The sequence below is a fragment of the Callionymus lyra genome, chromosome 18 (genome assembly GCF_982586985.1).
Source record: "Callionymus lyra chromosome 18, fCalLyr1.hap1.1, whole genome shotgun sequence".
Taxonomy (NCBI): Eukaryota; Metazoa; Chordata; class Actinopteri; order Syngnathiformes; family Callionymidae; genus Callionymus; species Callionymus lyra.
This window is the reverse complement of record NC_141835.1, coordinates 14673562-14691612: the sequence shown is the minus strand read 5'-3', so window position 1 is coordinate 14691612 and position 18051 is coordinate 14673562. Positions and strand designations below refer to the sequence as shown.

Here is an 18051-nt window from a genome sequence, read left to right as displayed (position 1 = left end):
CTTTCGCTGTGCCGAGCCTCGCTCTCTGAGGCCACGGTCCCCGGGCACAACCACTGCTTTGTCTTGTCCTGTGAACGCAGACCCCTCCTCTGCTGTGAGCCCATGTTTGCCAGGACCAGGAAGAAAAAAAAAAAACAGCTCCACGGCTCCTATTCTTATCACTGGGATGGATGATGTGGGACTGTGAGTGAATGTGTGCTCATCAGGCCTAAATGTTATTGTTGTTTAGAAGGTTTTTTTTTTTTAAAGGAGATTCACACGACATGACAGAGTGGGTTCCAATTAAAGGAAAGTAGATGTTGTGTCAGATACTTTAAACTCTTCCATGCCTAGTACAATACAAAGTACACACATACATAGTAATACAAGTGGGTTTATATTTGTCAAATGGCTTTAAAATCTGGTAGAAAAACATTACTTTGAGGGCTTAAATTCAATTTGGAATCATGGTGAAAGTCCGGCTTTCTGAACTATTCATATTTCTAGCAATAGATTGATGATCTAGTCTGGGAAATAATCCTCATTTTAATTGAAAAACAGTCTCTATTTCACCTTGAAACTTCCTCTAATGATATGACAATTGTGAGTCACTGTTGACGAATGATGTTTTCTGATGATATGGTGATTTTAGGTGACATCAAGGAAGGGAGTGGCGGAGACGCTGGTGAGAAAAAGGAAGTGAAAACATCATTTGGGGTTAATAGTACAGAGGAAATGGACTCAGATGATGGTGGGTGAAGAAGGGAGTGCAGGCAGGGTGGAGATGATTGTGACACCAGAGGGAAAGTAAGTAAGTCGTCTTCTTCTGGGATCATGGATCTATTTTTAGGGTGTCAAACTTGTGACCTGAAGTCCATTTTCCGGGCTGTGAAATGATATTCTGTTGCCCAACCGAGTTTTTTTTATGAGAACAAGGGACTTCATCTTTGTACAGTGTCAGGTGGTAAAGTAGCAACAATCACCATATGATATCATTTATATTGTTTTGATGATAAAGTTTTAAAGCAAGCAGATTTCTTTAAAAAAAAAAAGTTTACATTAAAACTACATTTGAGCCATATGCAACACAAGGGATACATCAAACACGTTTGTTTTTGGGACACATAGATAACACAGGTTTTTACAAAGAGATAATAAAAATAATATCTTCGGCAGAGCTAATAATTTGCTATCAAATCTGGAAATTACTTGTAGTTGAATAACATTATTCTTGAAAAATGTACCAAGAGGAAAAAAATTAGTTAAGTACCTGTTTTCGAGAAAACAATTATAAGATCTCCCCAAGTTATGCTTTTGTAAACAACAATATTCATTTTAAACTACCTTTGATTGGTGGAAGGATCTCTTGCGATAGAGACGCACTGAGATGGAGCAACCAAGAAGCTAATTTAAACTGCCTACATCAAAACATGGTAAAAAAAAAAGTTAAAAAACATCTTAATTCAGAATCATGTTTCCTCGCAATCTTTACCCCTGATGTCCCCCCGTTGCTTATATGGAGACATCTGGGACGAACGATAATATTTTTTTTAAAGAAGTGAACAAAAGCTTTTTTGTAATTATTGCTGTATCGTTAAAAAAACTTAAACGACCCCATCAGGGAGCCCTGGGGATCTCCCGATGCGGTAATTGTTTCTGTTATGTTTCAGCGTGATAGCGAAAGCAAGAGTGACATTTTATTTAGGGGGGCGCTTGCTTGCGATCATCTGGAAGACATCCGCCCGTGTGTGACAGTAACAGCCGGACTAAAAATGGAATAAAGCGGTAAGTGGATAAGAATCTCGCCAGTGGCCCCTTCAGACCAGTGGCTGCCGCCTCCCCTCCACATTGCTCATTCCCTCCTGTGTCAGAAAAGCTGCGAGGAGCTGCAAATGGCCCTTTCAAAACACACGACAGCTGGAACACAGGGCAAAGGTGGCCCAGGCAGTTGAGGGGGCGCGAAAGGGAGGGACGCGAGGAGGGGGACGAGGCCAGCAGCTGCAACCTCAACTGTGCTTCACCGCTGTTCTTGCCACCTAACAATCAATAAAAAGGGACCTTGTAACTTTTTTCTTTTTTTTTTTTACCCCTGCTCTTAATTCCTTCTATAAGAAAAAATTGGGGTTGAATAAATCCCAGTCAGTATCGTGTGGAGTCTGGGAAAACAAAACACTGGGAGGTTCAGTGCCAGCCAAGGAATTCCACAACTCAAGGGATTAGAACGGCCACCAAAAAAAACAACTAATGATTTCCCCCGAAGAAAAACTTAGACAGAAAATGAAATAGCGGAGAAACAAAAAAATACTACGCTAAATACTCAATTGTCGTAGGTGCGCTTGTGTGTGAATTAGCAGTTTCTATTTTTGTGTTTGCCCTTTATTGACAGGTAATCTGTCCAGGACTAATCCAGCTTCCTTCCTTTCTGTCTCTCAGCCTGGATTGACCTACACTCTCAGTCCGGGACGGAAGATACAAAGACGCAGAAATACATTTTCACACTGAAAATCAGACAAAGGATTCAAGATTTGATCAATAGATGTTTTAATTCTCCTATGTTGTGTCGGATTTTGTATTCCATTTAACAATAAAAAACATTTTCATTTATATATGTTAATCAACCACTAGAAGGTCATTTTATCAAGTTTACTTAATTATAAGTATAGTAGGTATGTACTTGTAGTGTACTAAAAGTTTTCTTGTAAAACTTCTTCAGACTAAATTTGAACATTTTAAGTTTTTAGTATACTCATGTCTATACTACCAGTGTACTAGGTATAAACTTGTAGTCTATAGTTTAGTTTAATGAAGTATACTCAGAGTATACTATTCTCTATAATACAAATGTACTAGGTATAAACTTGTAGTCTATAGTTTATTTTACAGAAGTATACTGGTAGTATACTATTGCCTTTATACAAATGTACTCAAAGTACACTGTTCTCTATAATAAGCATTTTCTAGGTATGTTCTCTGAGTCTAAAGTTTGTTTTACAGAAGTATACTCAAAGTATACTGTTCTCTATATTAAAATGTACTAAGTATGTACTCTGAGTCTATAGTTTGGTTTACAGAAGTATACTCAAAGTACACTGTTCTTTATATTAAAAAGTACTAAGTATGTTGTACTCTGAGTCTATAGTTTAGTTTACAGAAGTATACTCAAAGTACACTGTTCTCTATATTAAAAAGTACTATGTATGTACTCTGACTCTATAGTTTAGTTTACAGAAGTATACTCAAAGTACACTGTTCTTTACAATACAAATATATTTTGGCATTTGAACAAACACAACATATTTTTGTCTCAATATAAACATCCAAATCCATGCAAGACAGACACCGTCATGTATCCAAAGTGTTGACTTGTCGCCCGTACATCGCTTTGCAACACCAAACAGTTGAATGCGTGTATCTAACCATAACACCAAAAGTGCTCTCTGTCACCTGTCACGTACTCCCACAATCCTTTGCACAATTCACTTCTGGATCAAAACAATAATACAGTTGCCACAAGAAAAAAAGTAGTATACGGTAATTGAATAAATGTAAATTAGTATACATGAATATAAGTATAAATCAGTGGAGTATTTTGAAGTATACCACTTTAATTGTTGTTTTAAATAAGTGTACTCATAGTAAACTTGGATATACTTATTTTTGCTTATATTAAAATTGATTATAAAAAATATATGTGTTTTAATTCATGTTAAACAAGTATAAAAGTATATTAAACTATCAACTATCATGTCAAGGTAAACAGCGTGACTTCCCTGCTGACCTGGACAGGTGTCGCTCTGTTCTCTGCCGCTTGCTGCCGCTGTGTGAGTTCACGCGGTAACACAGGCTCAGCGAGGCGCGCCTGATCTCGCGAGACTTGAGCCATTATCAACCTGCCTGACACACAGCAGCGCCGCTGACTCTGTCGGGGTCGGACTGGAGCTCAAGAAACGACGAGGAGAAGCGAACATCTGGCCGCAACATCATGGAACAACACCGGGGCGTGTAGCGGGCGAGACCACAACGACAGGACCGGGGGCAGCGAAAGAAAAAACAAACAAGAAAACAAACCCAATGTAAGTCCTCTTTGTTTTTGGAGAAAGTTAAAGCTTGTGTCGGTGTCGCTGCGGCGATCTTGGTATTGGAGTTCCTTCGCTGTTTTAAACCGTGGAACGTGTCCTTTAACTCGCGGGAAATCGAAACCGTGGATTATTTAAAATTGAAGTCCCGGGCGTTAACATCTTTTTTTATTTTTTCAAGTTGCGATTTTCAAAGTAAAAATTTACGCTTTAACGCCCTCTTTAGACCGTTCAATATAATTTTATTTTTTATTTATTTTAATACATATATGATGCGTTTAGGAAGCGTCGGATTTTTTTGATTTTTAAAAAAAAATTTAAACAAGTTTTCGGCGTCGGTTCCGGGAGCGAGTTAACATATGGCTGAAAGGCGAGCACAGCTGGAGGTAGCGTTTCCATTGCGGTGATGTCAGAGCAGCTGACTCCACAGCTTGCGGTGTAATTAGCAAACAGAGCAGCATTTACTCGCTTTTTCCACCTTACACTCCTTACACTCCTGACACAACTTACACCGGCGACAAGTGCGAGGACACATCGCCCAGTGCGACGAGATCCTTCCAAGAGCAGGAACATCCCGGTCCCTGGGAACATGAGCGGGTGAGCGAATGAGAAAAGAACAGAAAAAAGTTGGATAAACTTAACTTGTATTTAACTACAAACTCCCATTTGAATTGTATTTGTTTGAGTTGCGTTTTAAAGTCGAAGTTATAGTTTAATTCCCAGACACATTTAGTGCACAACTTTTTAAAATACACAAACCGTAAACATTCCTGAAGTGCCTTTTGGAATTGCCTGCGTTTCTGTGGATCCAGCTGTGAGATCCAAAAAAAAAGTCAGAATTTGGAGGTGTGTAACTTATGAGGCATGATGTTTACTCTTCTGTGTTGCTATGGTAAACACCAACATTTAAAAAAAAAAAAATGGAATTGTTGGAAGGTTCTCTTGAATTGCTGGGATCTGTACTATAGTCTTACTTCAACTGTATAGTGTCTTGAGATAACTTTGTTATGATAAGACACTTTAAATAAAATTGAATTGAATTGAACTAAGAAAGCACCGAGGCGGTGTACACCTCTGCCAGGGAGCTCAAAGTCTGGACTTTGATCCAACTTAGAAATCGACCTTGCACTATTTGCACGTTTACTAGTAAAACGTATTAATTGATAGAACTATGTCGGTAATATTTCAGAGTTTTACCTTTTTTTTGTGGTTTGTTAGTTTGTTTGTTTCTTAGTGTTTCCCAGTTGTTGTTTTTTTACGTACAATTCTAAGATCTTCTCATGTTAAGCTTTGGTAAACAACAATATTAATACATGTTTTTTTTTGTTTGTTTGTTTTTGCTAGTTCTTAACATAGCGACAGCTGTGAGAAGACATTCAAGTGACACCTGCAAACTCTTTTTAAATCGGCAACAAAAACATTTCCTCAAGATTTCATGAAATACATTGACACCCTTTTGGGTATAACTATTTACAAAGATAACAATGCATGTGAGCTCCTTGGCAGAGATAATTATCAGCCATCATATCTTGAAAATACTAAGTAGTTGAATATCCAGTTCATATCCAGCTGTGGAAAGATAATAAAGTTTATCTTTTCACATCACATTCTAAGAGCTTCTCCTGTTTTGCTATAATAAACAACAAAAGTTATTTCAAATTAGTTGTATGTGATTGGGGGAAGTATCGAGTCGGTGCATACATCTGCCAAGGAGCCAATTTAAACTTATTTTATTAAAACATAGCAAACAAACCTATTAAAAAAAAAACTTAATTCAGAAATAAGGGTTACCATGGTTCGTGAAAAGTGATTGAACTTGTGCGCTAGCTAGTGCAACGTCTTATCGCTAGAACCATGTCAGTAGCAATCATAAAATTTACATTTTTCAAATGACTTAAAACATGTTTTGGTTACATTTTTTTTAGTTTTTGTCCCTTTTTTGACATGAAAATCCATTTTCACTTGTTTGGGATATAGTTTTTCGAAACAAACTTATGGATATAAGCTCCTTGGCAGATGTAATAATCAGTTATCATATCATGGGATTGACTTATAGTTCAAATTGTGTGATCTTAAAAAAAAAATGGACCAGGAAGAAAAGAAGTGTTAAGTATTTAATCGCGTCCCGTGAGTCTCGGATCCAGCTGTGGAACCGCAAGATCATTTCTAGTCGAATCCAAAACGTCTGTCGAGGTTAGCTTAAGGGTTTTTTTTTTCTTCTGGCTGATGAAGGTAACAGCAGTTCACGCACCGGCGTCTGAGGCTCGGCGGTGCCTGAGGGGTCCACTCTAATCGCCTCATTCCATTTATCCACTGTCCTGTTTTTCCTGTTTTTCATCAGGTTATGAAGGAAGAATGGAGTTCCCAGACCATAGCCGCCAGTTGCTGCAGTGTCTGAGTCAGCAGCGAACCCAAGGTTTCCTGTGTGACTGCACTGTTCTCGTCGGCGAGGCTCGATTCAAGGCGCACAGAGCCGTGCTGGCCTCCTGCAGCATGTACTTCCACCTCTTCTACAGAGACCAGCTGGACAAAAGGGACGTTGTGCATCTGAACAGTGACATCGTGACAGCCCCGGCTTTCAGTCTGCTCCTTGAATTTATGTATGAGGGGAAGTTGGAGTTCAGAACTCTGCCAGTGGAGGATGTCCTGGCCGCCGCCAGTTACCTCCACATGTACGACATCGTCAAAGTGTGCAAAGGCAAGCTGAAAGACAAGGAGCTATCTTCTCCGGACGAAAAGACGACGGGCGAGGGCCTGCCGGAGAACTCTTCGGACGGCGAGCTGCACAGTAAGCAGCTTGTGCTGCGGAAGTCCCAGGGGGCGCCGAGGGCCCCCCCGGCCGAGGAGTTTGACATGGACAAGAGCGAAGTCAGGCTGGCTGTCACCAATTGTGAAAGGTCCGCGCAGGGCAGGCAGAAGGCGAACGGTCACTCTGTCAGGTCCCCGGACCTTGTAAGTGTCAATTACGTGTCAGCGGAGGCGGAAAGCGGCGCCCAAACAGCTGGAAAAACAAAAGCTGATGTCAGTAGTTCTACCGTATCGCTGTCCCTGAGGTCTTCGGATGACATGGACTGCGCGCTGGATTTGTCTTTCAAGCCTCTGTCTAGCAGAGATCCCTTACACCCCGCCTACGTCTCAGGACAGCTGGCCCTCGACAGCCAGCAGCAGGGCACTGAGCCACTTGTTAAAGACGAACACGACTTGCTGTCAGAGCAGGAGGACAGTGAGCCGATGAGCCCTGAGAGCCAGCACTTTGGGAATAGTGCCAGGAGCGCGGTGGTGACAGGGTTCGCTGCCCTCTTCCCAGGCAACAACGGCTCCACGGCGGCCCTCCTCTCCCAGGAGGAGGACCTGATGGACGAGGAGGCCTGCCGGGGGAGGGAGGGCGCGCCCGGCAGGGAGCCGGAGGAGAGGCGGGGTCGTCTTCTGGGCGACAGCGAGGAGGAGGAGGAGGACGACCTGGCCTCCTCGGATATCTCCACCTCCAGCGGCGTCCTCCTGCCGCCGGGCCAACAGGTGTGCGTGTGCCCGCTGTGCAGCAAGGTCTTCCCCAGCCCGCACGTCCTGCAGCTGCACCTCAGCTCGCACTTCCGCGAGAAGGACGGCGCCCGATCCAAGCTGTCGCCCGACGGCTCGGTGCCCACCTGCATGCAGTGCAACAAGACCTTCTCGTGCATGTACACGCTGAAGCGCCACGAGCGCACGCACTCCGGCGAGAAGCCGTACACGTGCGGCCAGTGCGGCAAGAGCTTCCAGTACTCGCACAACCTGAGCCGCCACGCCGTCGTCCACACGAGGGAGAAGCCGCACGCCTGCAAGTGGTGCGAGCGCCGCTTCACCCAGTCCGGGGACCTGTACCGCCACATCAGGAAGTTTCACTGTGGCCTCGTCAAGACCCTCGCCATCGGATAAAACCTCAACACACACACACGCATACATACAGACACACTGGCAGTTTTTTTGTTAGCGAAGCTCTAACCCACGTTTTACATGTTCAATATGTAGCAACTCTGGATGACTGGTTTGATTCGATCAAACTTTTTTGATTTGAGAAATACTAACACTTTAATACAATCGTCAGACTTTATCTGTGCACATGTGAACCGTCCGCGAGTAGCAATATCTGATTTTTGTTTTACTCCTTCCTTATTATTATTATTATTATTATTTTATTATTATTATTATTTATTTAAAACTAGTAAACAAGGCAGCGAAAACTAATGACTACTGGAACTAGATTTATTGTTTTGAGTAAAACCCATCATATCACTTTTGTTTGTGGGCTAAAATAAGCTTGTGTAGAAGAAGCAGACTTTCTTTTTTTTTTTTAAATTGAATAATCACTTCTTTTTGTTGTGGCCTGAACACTGGTGCCTACTGAGTTCTCAGCGCGAGAATGTGGCGATGTTATGCTTCTGAAAGTTCACACCTGTTGATCCACGAGTGCCCTTATTTTGAAATTAATGTCAAATTTACAAGTGATTTAAGTTTCAGTTTCACTGTTGGATCGACTGAATGTTTAGGAATCTGGTTCTTAAAAAAAAAACAAGCTGCATTCTGGGTATTTTGGATTTGATACTTGCTTCCTATGTGGTAAAACCCTACTTGGTAAAACATTAAATACAAATGTTAGATGCCAAATATTTTGTTATATTTATGAAGGTACAAGGTACTTATAAGTGTATGGTATTCATAACAAATACTTTCAATTATAAAGAAAGATTTTAAGATTAAATTGATTGATTATGAAGAAATTAAGTTAACAATTTGAGTTGTTCATTTTACTCTTGCTTAGCTTAGCTTTAGTCTTTCCTAATGTATGCTTCACATTCATTTATTAGTTTATGTTTTGTTTTTGAAGAAATGAAAGTCGTTGTGGAGCAGTAACTGATTCACGTTGAGCGTTTCAGTTTCAAACTTTCAACTTTAAATACATTTAATTCAAACTATCGTTTGATGAGTAAAACATAACCTTGTCATCAGCATAACAACACATTGCTAACATGCTAATGTGGTTAGCAACACTGAAGAAATCAAACATAACATGATGCTTTTGAACTTGGATCTACCTTCAAAGTAGTTTGAAGTTATTTTGAATTGGGTCTAAAAGTTTCTTAGCTTCTGACGTATATTTCTACTAGCATGTTTCGCCAGAACCAGATTCATAAACATTCAAAAACTTCCCTGAAAGATGGAAACACAGATGTGCCGTGGACTCCGTTCACCATTAAGCTACCAATTTGCATGAACCTCTTAAAGGAACGCTCGCTCGATCATTAACTTCCCCCCCCGGTCAGAATTTCACCTTGACGGCGCCGCGGTGTCACCTTTCACCATTGTTGGTGGTTATCTGGACGAGCGAGCGACTGGACTTCCTGCTCGCTCATGCGGTGACGTGGACTCGGGTGCGAGAGGATCGTCTCCTCGCCGTGTGTGTGAAACGCTACTGAATATCTTTGTCTCATCTCTCCTGAAAAGACTTGATCAGAATTTTTATTTATTAGTTTGGTTCAGGGTTTACTCTGGGTACGCTACTCCAGTTACTGTAATCTTTGTTTTGTTCTTTGAACATAGAGAAGCACTTGATTTCTTTTTTCTTTTGGCATTGAACTATAGTCTCAACACTTTCATCTAGGCTGCTATTTTTTTTGTGTATTTAATGTAAATATATATCTATTTATCAACACTGGTCCGTGGAGGCGCGTCCGGTTTTCATATTCAAGTGGACAAAAAAATCGCAGGAGTTTTTTTTCCGCCACAGGAAGTAGTTGTTCAGCCATCGTGATTTGGCCGCCAACAGAAATCAGACAATACAGCCATTGTCCGCGACCCCCCAACACTCCCCCCTTTTTCCTCCTCCCCCCACCCCGAACCACTCTCCCAACCCCGCCACCCTCAGTCAGGTAGTTCTCAAGGGATCTTTGTAGATCCCTGTCCGAGCCGTGGGGAGAAACCGCCGTCTCTCTTTGCACATTTCAGGAGAAAAAAAAACGGAGGGACTGGAATGCGAGAAATGTATTTAGCGAAGGGAAACCGGTGCGGCTGTACACAGGTGTATTGTTAGAAGACATCAAAGGACGGCCGAAGAAAAAAAAAAAAAGATAAAAGTCTCATTGTCTTTGTCGATACTTCTGGCTCGAGTCATTTCTGAGGCGATGTGGCCGACAAGACGGCTAGCTTAAGCGCGTTAGCCGCTGCAGTGTAGCCGGTGTTGTGTCGACAACAGGTGCCTGCATCACACTCTCAACCGGCCTTAAAAAAAAACGACTCGTACTGCCTTCCACACAAACATGGCCTTAGAAATGGACGTTTCAGGGTGACGAAGAAAAAGAGGCTAAATATCCCTGAGCGCGACCTTGAAGAAGTCGCTCATACAAAGTTTAGTGTTTGATAACAACTTAATTTACTCCATCCAACTCCTGAAAAATTGTTAATATCTACTAACCACGAGAAAAGTCGTCATTAAAAGCTGGGTCAGAACAACTGTAATGAATCTGAGAAATCGATGCACTAAAAGGTGATCCGAACGAAATTCCGATCAATCATCAATGTCTCAGTCTTTGTCAAGGATCATATGCTGTTTTTTTTTTATTGTTTAGAATGTATTTATGTTTTTTAAGTGGTGACCTAAAGCTCCGGTGTGATCGCCACATGTGCCTTGTCGCCACAAAATGACATCTGGAAAAACCTGGTTTAGATCAAGACCTTTTTTTTTTCTTTATCCTATTCTTGCGATGAGATTTAATGTTTGTGTGAAGAAAAAAAAAAAACACATTTGTAGGAGCCAACGGAAACAAACCTTAGTAGTCGCTGTTGAATGTCCAACACTGAGATTGTCGTGTCGACGGAAGACGATCGATTCATGCTGTACACTCGCCGGAGTCGGAGGCCTCGTCCACATCGCCATGTTTTTTACCCTAATTAGACGTGTCTGTGTATCGTTTGTTAAGAGCCGGAATCACCTGCAAAAATATGGGAATTTTCCTTTAATTTTCTTTAAAGTGCAGGTTTTTAAGTTAATAATTTATATCCAAACTGGAGTCTGATTTGTTATCTGCGATATTTCGCTTTGTGTTGTTCCGGGAAAGTTTTCTATGAATCTCAAATTACCAAAAACGATACACATTTAATTGACTTTTTACTATTAAAAAACATGGTCGTGTGGACGAAGCCTCAACTCTGGACATCTGCAGGACTGTGAAGTTGTCTGTCACATATTTATTGTTGTTCCCCCCTCTTTTCACTTTTGTTTTAAAAAAAAAAGATAAAAAAAAGCTTCCTAATGTCAATGAGAATCTTTTTGATAGACTTTGTAGAAGTGCCATTAGAATTTAATATAATTTTTTAATGAGAAAAAAAGTATATTTTATAGTAACAATTGCTTGGAAGCTAGCGGTGTAGATATTAGACGACAATCTTTACGCAGAATTGACTCTGTTTAGGTTTTTTTGAAGCAGTTCTGAATTGTGTTTCTTGTTTGTTTTGGGGTTTTATTTTGGAGTGTATGTGTGTGTGTGCTGTGAAAATGTGACAATCTTTTGGATTTAGGTCTTTATTAAGATTTAAACGTAGAATTAAATGAAACAACTTTCTCTCACTGTGTGGCGTCCCTTCATTTGTTTCTCAATAGTCCGTTAAAATGATTCATCGAGTCTTTTGTCTGAGACACGGCAGCAACAATGTGTGTGTCTCTCTCTCTGTGTGTGTGTGTGTGTGTGTATACACAGACAACAGAACCTGATAATACCGCCGGTCTTACTGGTTCTGCCCCCGACTCGAGCCATAAACTGAGCTCAAGGACAGAATGAATCCAAAATGGCATCTCATTGTTACCATCATTTAAATATTAATCCGTCCGTTTCGGAGGCAAACAAACTTGTTTGTTTAGTGTCTGCAAATATTTGTGTTCGTCAAGCCCATCGGTTGCTGCTGCTTCTTCCTGGAACTCCGGGGTCGTGAGCCGGAATTGGGAATTCTTCAGGTTTTCATTCAGATACAGGTGCCAAACCTTTGAACCAGTTCCTTTGACAATACTTAAGAAATAAATCAATTACCGTCAAGTACAATTTTTACTTTAAAGCGAGGTTGGAGAAACATGATACCAGTCAGGCATTTCTAGTGCAAATACATTTGGGATGAAACCAGAGTCCCCAGAGAAGACCCCCTAACCAGGAGTATAGCCTTAAACATCGGTTTTGGTTTGGTGGTCCGAGCTGCTGCAACATCTGGTGAAACGTCCAAAGAAAGGTACGTAGTTCTCTCAACTATCAAAGGGAAAGCTCCACACTGAGTCACCGATGACTCAGCTCTAAATTCTCACTACACATCCTTAGGGAGACCCCTTAGGGCCAAGCTCTGCAGTTTTAACTTGACGCCAACCACTCGGATGTCACATGGCGCTGAGCTCCAAATGAGGTCACTGTTGGTCGGCAGTGAAGGGGTTACACTGGTCAGCCTCAAAGCAAGAAGGTCACTGGTTTTCCAGAGTCCAGATTAAGGCCAACTCAGTGAGTTTCTCAAGTCACTTTTGCATAAAAGCTTTGACACAAGAGGTCCTGCCTTCAAGTTCCCACTTCAGGGCAGCACCCTTTTTCATCACTTCCTGGTTCAAAGCATCAAAGTAACGACCTACAAAAACGTTGTTAAACGTTAAACCTATGACTCTGGAGTCAAGACACTAAAAACCATCACCATTGTGCTGTGATACCCGACCCGTGGTTTGAAACTTCGCAACCTCCTGGTACTCCTCTTCAATACGGGTTCCTCAGTCCAACCCTTGCTGGATGAGTTCATCGGCCTCCAGACACAAAACAGTCTGGACCTCGCCCAAGAACCACGAATCAACTTTTCTTACCGACATACTCCTACTTACAGCGTTTGGTTTTTGATAATGGCGGATGTGTTTCGCTAAATGTCTCTTTTGTGACGTCACTATCTGACCAATCAATGGTAGGCAATCGGTTGCGCCACATACCGGCTTGGCTCGCCTAAAAAACACACTTTTAAGGAAGCGTGCTAGTGAAAACAAACAAAACCCAATAAAACAGAGTCACGTCAAGTTGAGCTTGAAGTAAAAAGGGCCTGTAGCTAACAGGTGGTTAGCATCGCAACCGTCAAATCCGACATACTGGTTGGCTCGTCAGGTTCGATTCTGCGGTCCTACTTTCAGGTTGAAAGGTCTTATGAGTTCATTTGTGGACGTTCAATGGATGGAACCCCATCTTCTGACACCAACATTTGATGTCTTGGATGGATCGATTAGTATAAAGAGTTTTGGCATCAAAACATCACAACTGAATCGACCGAAAGACGACAATTCTTCCCCCAGGGCAGCACGGTGCTGTAGTGGTTAGTGCAGGAGCCTTACACTAAGAAGGTTGTAGGTTCTATTCCGTCTAAAAGGCAACTGGTTTGGATGTCCCAGTGTGGGATTCCTCTCTGCAGTTTTGTTTCCCACAGTCTCAAGTGAACCGAATATATAAAAAAAAACGACTCCCAAAAGTACAGAAAGCCCAAATCTTGTTGTGTGTTTCTGTGTCAACAAGTGGGTGTTTGAGACACAAACGTGGGACCATTGAGAACTTTAATTACCTCCCAGCTGCAGCATGAAAGAAATCCAGCTGCTTCTTCGTCCCGGTAGGGTCGGACCAGATTCCCACCACCATCCCCCCCCACCCTGAACGGCATCCACTCTGGGAATGGTATACACACAACACAAGGGTTTGCATCCAAGTACCCCTGCCCCCTCGTCTATACCCCCAAAAGCATGGCCCCCCAAACCTCAGCCGGGTCCCAGCGCTCTATTGTGCGTGTGGGTAGTCGCTCAGCCGGGCCATTGTCTGGTCCGGACTCCCCGGCACGTACTTTATGCACAAACAGACGACACAGCGGCGCTGGCATGGCAGCTCCGACATAAAGACAACAATGTCCTGCCAAGATCATTCATAAAATCCACGGAACAGAGCGGCGCAAACACGGAGGCGGCGGCGGCCCACATCTGCCCGCCCCCGGGGGCCTCACGGTGGCTGCTGTTCCTCGCGGTCCCCCTAAAGCGTCACATGGAAAGTGGAGGTCAGGTGAGCGGGCTTAGCTCCACAGTGCAATAAAACATTCCTCTCTGAAAGCCTGGACCGTTCAGTTTGCGTGTGTTTAGTGTGTGTTTGATCAGACCCGTTTTGACTTCCAGTCGTTGAACTCCAGAGACCTTAAAGGTGCATCCGAGGACGTCGCCCCCCCCCCCCGTCTCGGTCGAGTTCTTTTTCTTCATTATAATGGTTTCTTCCCGAAGAATTCCAGACTCGCGTTCGGCCCCAGGAGTTATAAAAAAAGTTTCGCTTCTGTCTTCCTGTTCAGAAGGAAACGGCCACAAATGAGTTTGGTTTCATTCCAAGACGTCCCCTTTTTCGGTGACCCACATCCTGAAGTCCGAAGGACCGAAATTGGTTGGAAGACTGTCTGTAATCCCAGGGGCCACAACTTCTTCTCTTCTTAAAGTCCTCCAGCACTTGCCCCAGGTAGCTGGGACAGGCTTCATTAAAAGTTGCTTATAGACTGAAAGGTGTGTTTTGTCAACTTTGGTGTTTTCCCAATGAGCCAAAATGATGAAAACGAAAAAATGTCACCGGTTTTTATTTTTTATTTTCAAAATTCCAATCTTTCAATTAGATTCACATCTCTTTAAGATTAAAAACCGCATTGAAACGTAATTTATCTGATTACTTTTCTGAAATGTTTTCTTGATACACAAATAATCACTTTTATACTTAAAAAACAATGAGAAAAATGTTTTTTTTAAGGATTAAAATATTTTATTTAGATACAAAAACTTTATAAATAGTCAAATCTTTGTTTCCTATTTAGATTTAAAGCTTTTCATTGAATTCAAAACTAGTTTATCCCTCAGCAATTCTTTCCAGATTCAATTTTTTGATGCAAAAATGTTTTTTTTCTTAAGTTGATTTTATACTCTTGCCAAAATATCAACCTTTTACACTACATTTGACACCTTTTCTTTGGATTTTTTTGTCATATAAACCTTAACTTGAACAGAAAGACTTTTTTTTTCCAATGAGACACATCACTTTTTCAAGTATTAAAATATTTCTTTAAGATAGAAATACTATATTATTAGTCAGATCTGTATATAAAGTAGAAAAAAGCCTCCCATTGTATTCAAAACTTACTTAGTTGCTCTTTTTCCTAATTCAAATTTAAAAAAAAAAAAGATTTTTTGGTGGAACTTTTGGTGATAAAAAATGTTTCGTTTTGTTTCTTGAGTTACTTTTATACTCAAAACAAATATCAACAACTCATTTGATTCTAGATTTTACACCTTTACATCAAACAACTTAACTCTTTCCCCAGATAGATTAATTCAGCGCAGTTTTGAAAAGAAAAAGTTAAGATACGCTTGTTACAATATTTATTATGTTATATTTCGGGTATTTTTTGTCAAGTTTTCTTGACAACCGCGCTCTAAAGATGTGTTCACACAAAACCTCTTCTGCGCTTCACACACCTGACTTCCTGCTGTCTTTAATTGTGCACCTTACAAAGTAGGTCAATCTACTGGCAGGTCTAAAGTTATTGTAAGGTCAAAATGGCGGAGTGAAGGGGCACCATTTCACCTTGAGGGTTGAAAAAACGTTTTAAATAGTCAATCATTGATCTTCAGTTGTCTCCATAAACTGTGACTTTAATGTGTGTGTGTGTGTGTGTGTGTGTGTGTGTGTGTGTGTGTGTGTTGGAGAGAAGTTGGGAGGAAAAGTTGTAAGTGTCTAACAGCTCAACAAGGCCAGCGGTGGGAGCCCTTGACCTCTGAGGGGACGGACTGCCAGGGACAGCTGGTGCGCCGCTCTTATTTATTTATTTCTTAACAATAGACAGGTGGTCACACTTGAAAAGGGCACAAACACACACACAAACACACACATGGGCTTGTCTACCAGAACACACACACAGTGTTTACCTCTCTGTTCTCGCACACATGCATATGTTTATCGTCTTTTAGGTTGAGCCTCGTTTGACTTTCAGAACAACTGATTATGGATTAAAATCTACACTCGATGAAAAATAAAATAACTTTTTAAATGAACAAACACAAGATATTGATGGACAAACATATGTGAAACAAACAAACAAATTTAAGTTAATTATTCTCAAGAATGTGTTACAAACATCTGGATATTTTTTAAAATATATTTTAAGTTAAACATTCGTTTTTCTTTTGATTGATACCAATAATACCGATCATTTTCAGATTTATAAGATTCATAATTTATATTTAAAGAGATTTATTTTAATTATAATTAAAAATTCATATGGGCATCTCTGCATTTTTGTATAGGCATGATTTGATTCTTATATCTCTTATTTTATTTTATTATTTATCTCTTATTTCATTTTTATATTCTATAACCTACCACAACACATTTTTTTTTTTTCTGATGAAAAAAAAGTTTTCATTCAGTAAAAGTTTATTATTATTATTATCTCTGTTTTTATTATATTAATGTAAAACCTTCTCTTTGGATTTTATTTCAGGATTCAATTATTTCATCAAGACACGAATCTTGTTTATTAGATTCATAACTTTTCTTTGGATTCACTTTTTTAAATCTTATCTTGTTTATTCAGATTTAAAACTTTTTAATTCATATAAGAAAAACTTTTTTTGCACACACAACATTTTATTTTTTGGGCGGGGGGGATTTTTTCTCTTTATATTAAAAACATTTTAGTTGTTTTTTTCCTCAGAATGGTAAAGTTTTTTAAAGAATCTTTATTATTTAATTGAATCCACTTTTAACTCATATATTTCTTTAGATATTTATTTTTCTTAACCCCAATTTTTAATTCCGGGTTAAAAGGATTTTCTGGATTCAAAGCTTTTCCTAAATTGAAAACAACTGACTGCAGTGCATCATGGGACTTGTAGTAGGAGTTTATTTTTTTAATAATTTAATGATCTCGTCTGAGTCTCAAATGCAACAGCTCAGCCTCGAGTTTCTGCTGGTGTTGACGCCACCTGTGCAGGAAACAGCCAAAAAAAAACCTCTCCAGCTCCTCAAGTGCTGGTCCTCACGCAGGCTTTACCTTTTTAGGATCAGCTGTGCTCGACCCGGCCAGCGCGGCGTGTCCTTGCTCCAGTGTACAGCTGTCACTTACTCACACTGGTGGAGGCTTATTTATAGCAGCAGCATCACTGGCCCAGACCACAGCTGGTCCCCCAAAAAGAATGGCTGAGAGACAAAGCCACGTGCTCCCGCTGGCTGACCGTGGTCGGTCCTGTCTGGAGCTCAGCGGCCCCCCGACTCCGCAGACATGTAGCAAGGGGGCGGAGAGAGAGGGGGCTCTCTGATAGTGGGGGGTCTCTGCCGTGACCTTTTGTTGATGCTGGAGGTTTCATTTGGGATTCAAAAAAAAGACACAAAAAACGCTCTTTTCACTTTGCATATTCAGCAAGTCCGCCTCCTCTGCGGGGTCACGTCCCACTCGTGGTCCTGAACGAGTGTGATGGACGGGAGATGGAAGCGAGGAACAGCTGGAAAGGGAGCCAGATGTTAGCGGGTCACAGTTTTCCCAGCTCAGTGTTGACAGTAATGGACACGAGTGGATCGACCCGGAAGTTTTTTTCCGAACAAAAACATCACGGTTCAGTGTCAATGACAGCTGTGCATGACCTTCCACGAATGAACAAGAACATTTACTTATATATAGAATTTTATGTACATTTTCTGATGCTATTTAAGTCAGTGGTGAGCAATTGCATTTCATCAGGGGCCACATGTTGTGAGGGGCCATCAAGAGGATAACATCAAGTTATAAAATCAAGCTAAATATTCTAAAATTCATATTTTATTTTATGTAACTTAAAAGCAGTTTCCAAATGTGTTTTCATTTACATTCAATTTTTATGAGGTGGCAATGGAGACAAAAAAATTAAAATAAAACCCATATATTTAGAGACTAGTAATAAATTAAATATATGAATATA

At 40.9% G+C, this 18051-nt stretch overlaps 1 protein-coding gene across 1 annotated transcript; it reads left to right on the top strand.

The window, feature by feature from the left end:
- Window positions 1–3767: 3767 nt before the first annotated feature.
- Window positions 3768–11647, top strand: zbtb42 (zinc finger and BTB domain containing 42). Its single transcript, XM_087779900.1, has 2 exons — window positions 3768–4052; window positions 6397–11647. Exon 2 carries the CDS (start codon window positions 6411–6413, stop codon window positions 7965–7967), a length of 1557 nt encoding a protein of 518 aa, XP_087636026.1. The 5' UTR covers window positions 3768–4052; window positions 6397–6410; the 3' UTR covers window positions 7968–11647.
- The last annotated feature ends 6404 nt before the right edge of the window (window positions 11648–18051 follow it).

Coding starts and splice junctions, on each gene's coding strand:
- zbtb42 (XM_087779900.1), top strand. CDS start 6,411: ATGGAGTTCCCAGACCATAGCCGCCAGTTGCTGCAGTGTCTGAGTCAG.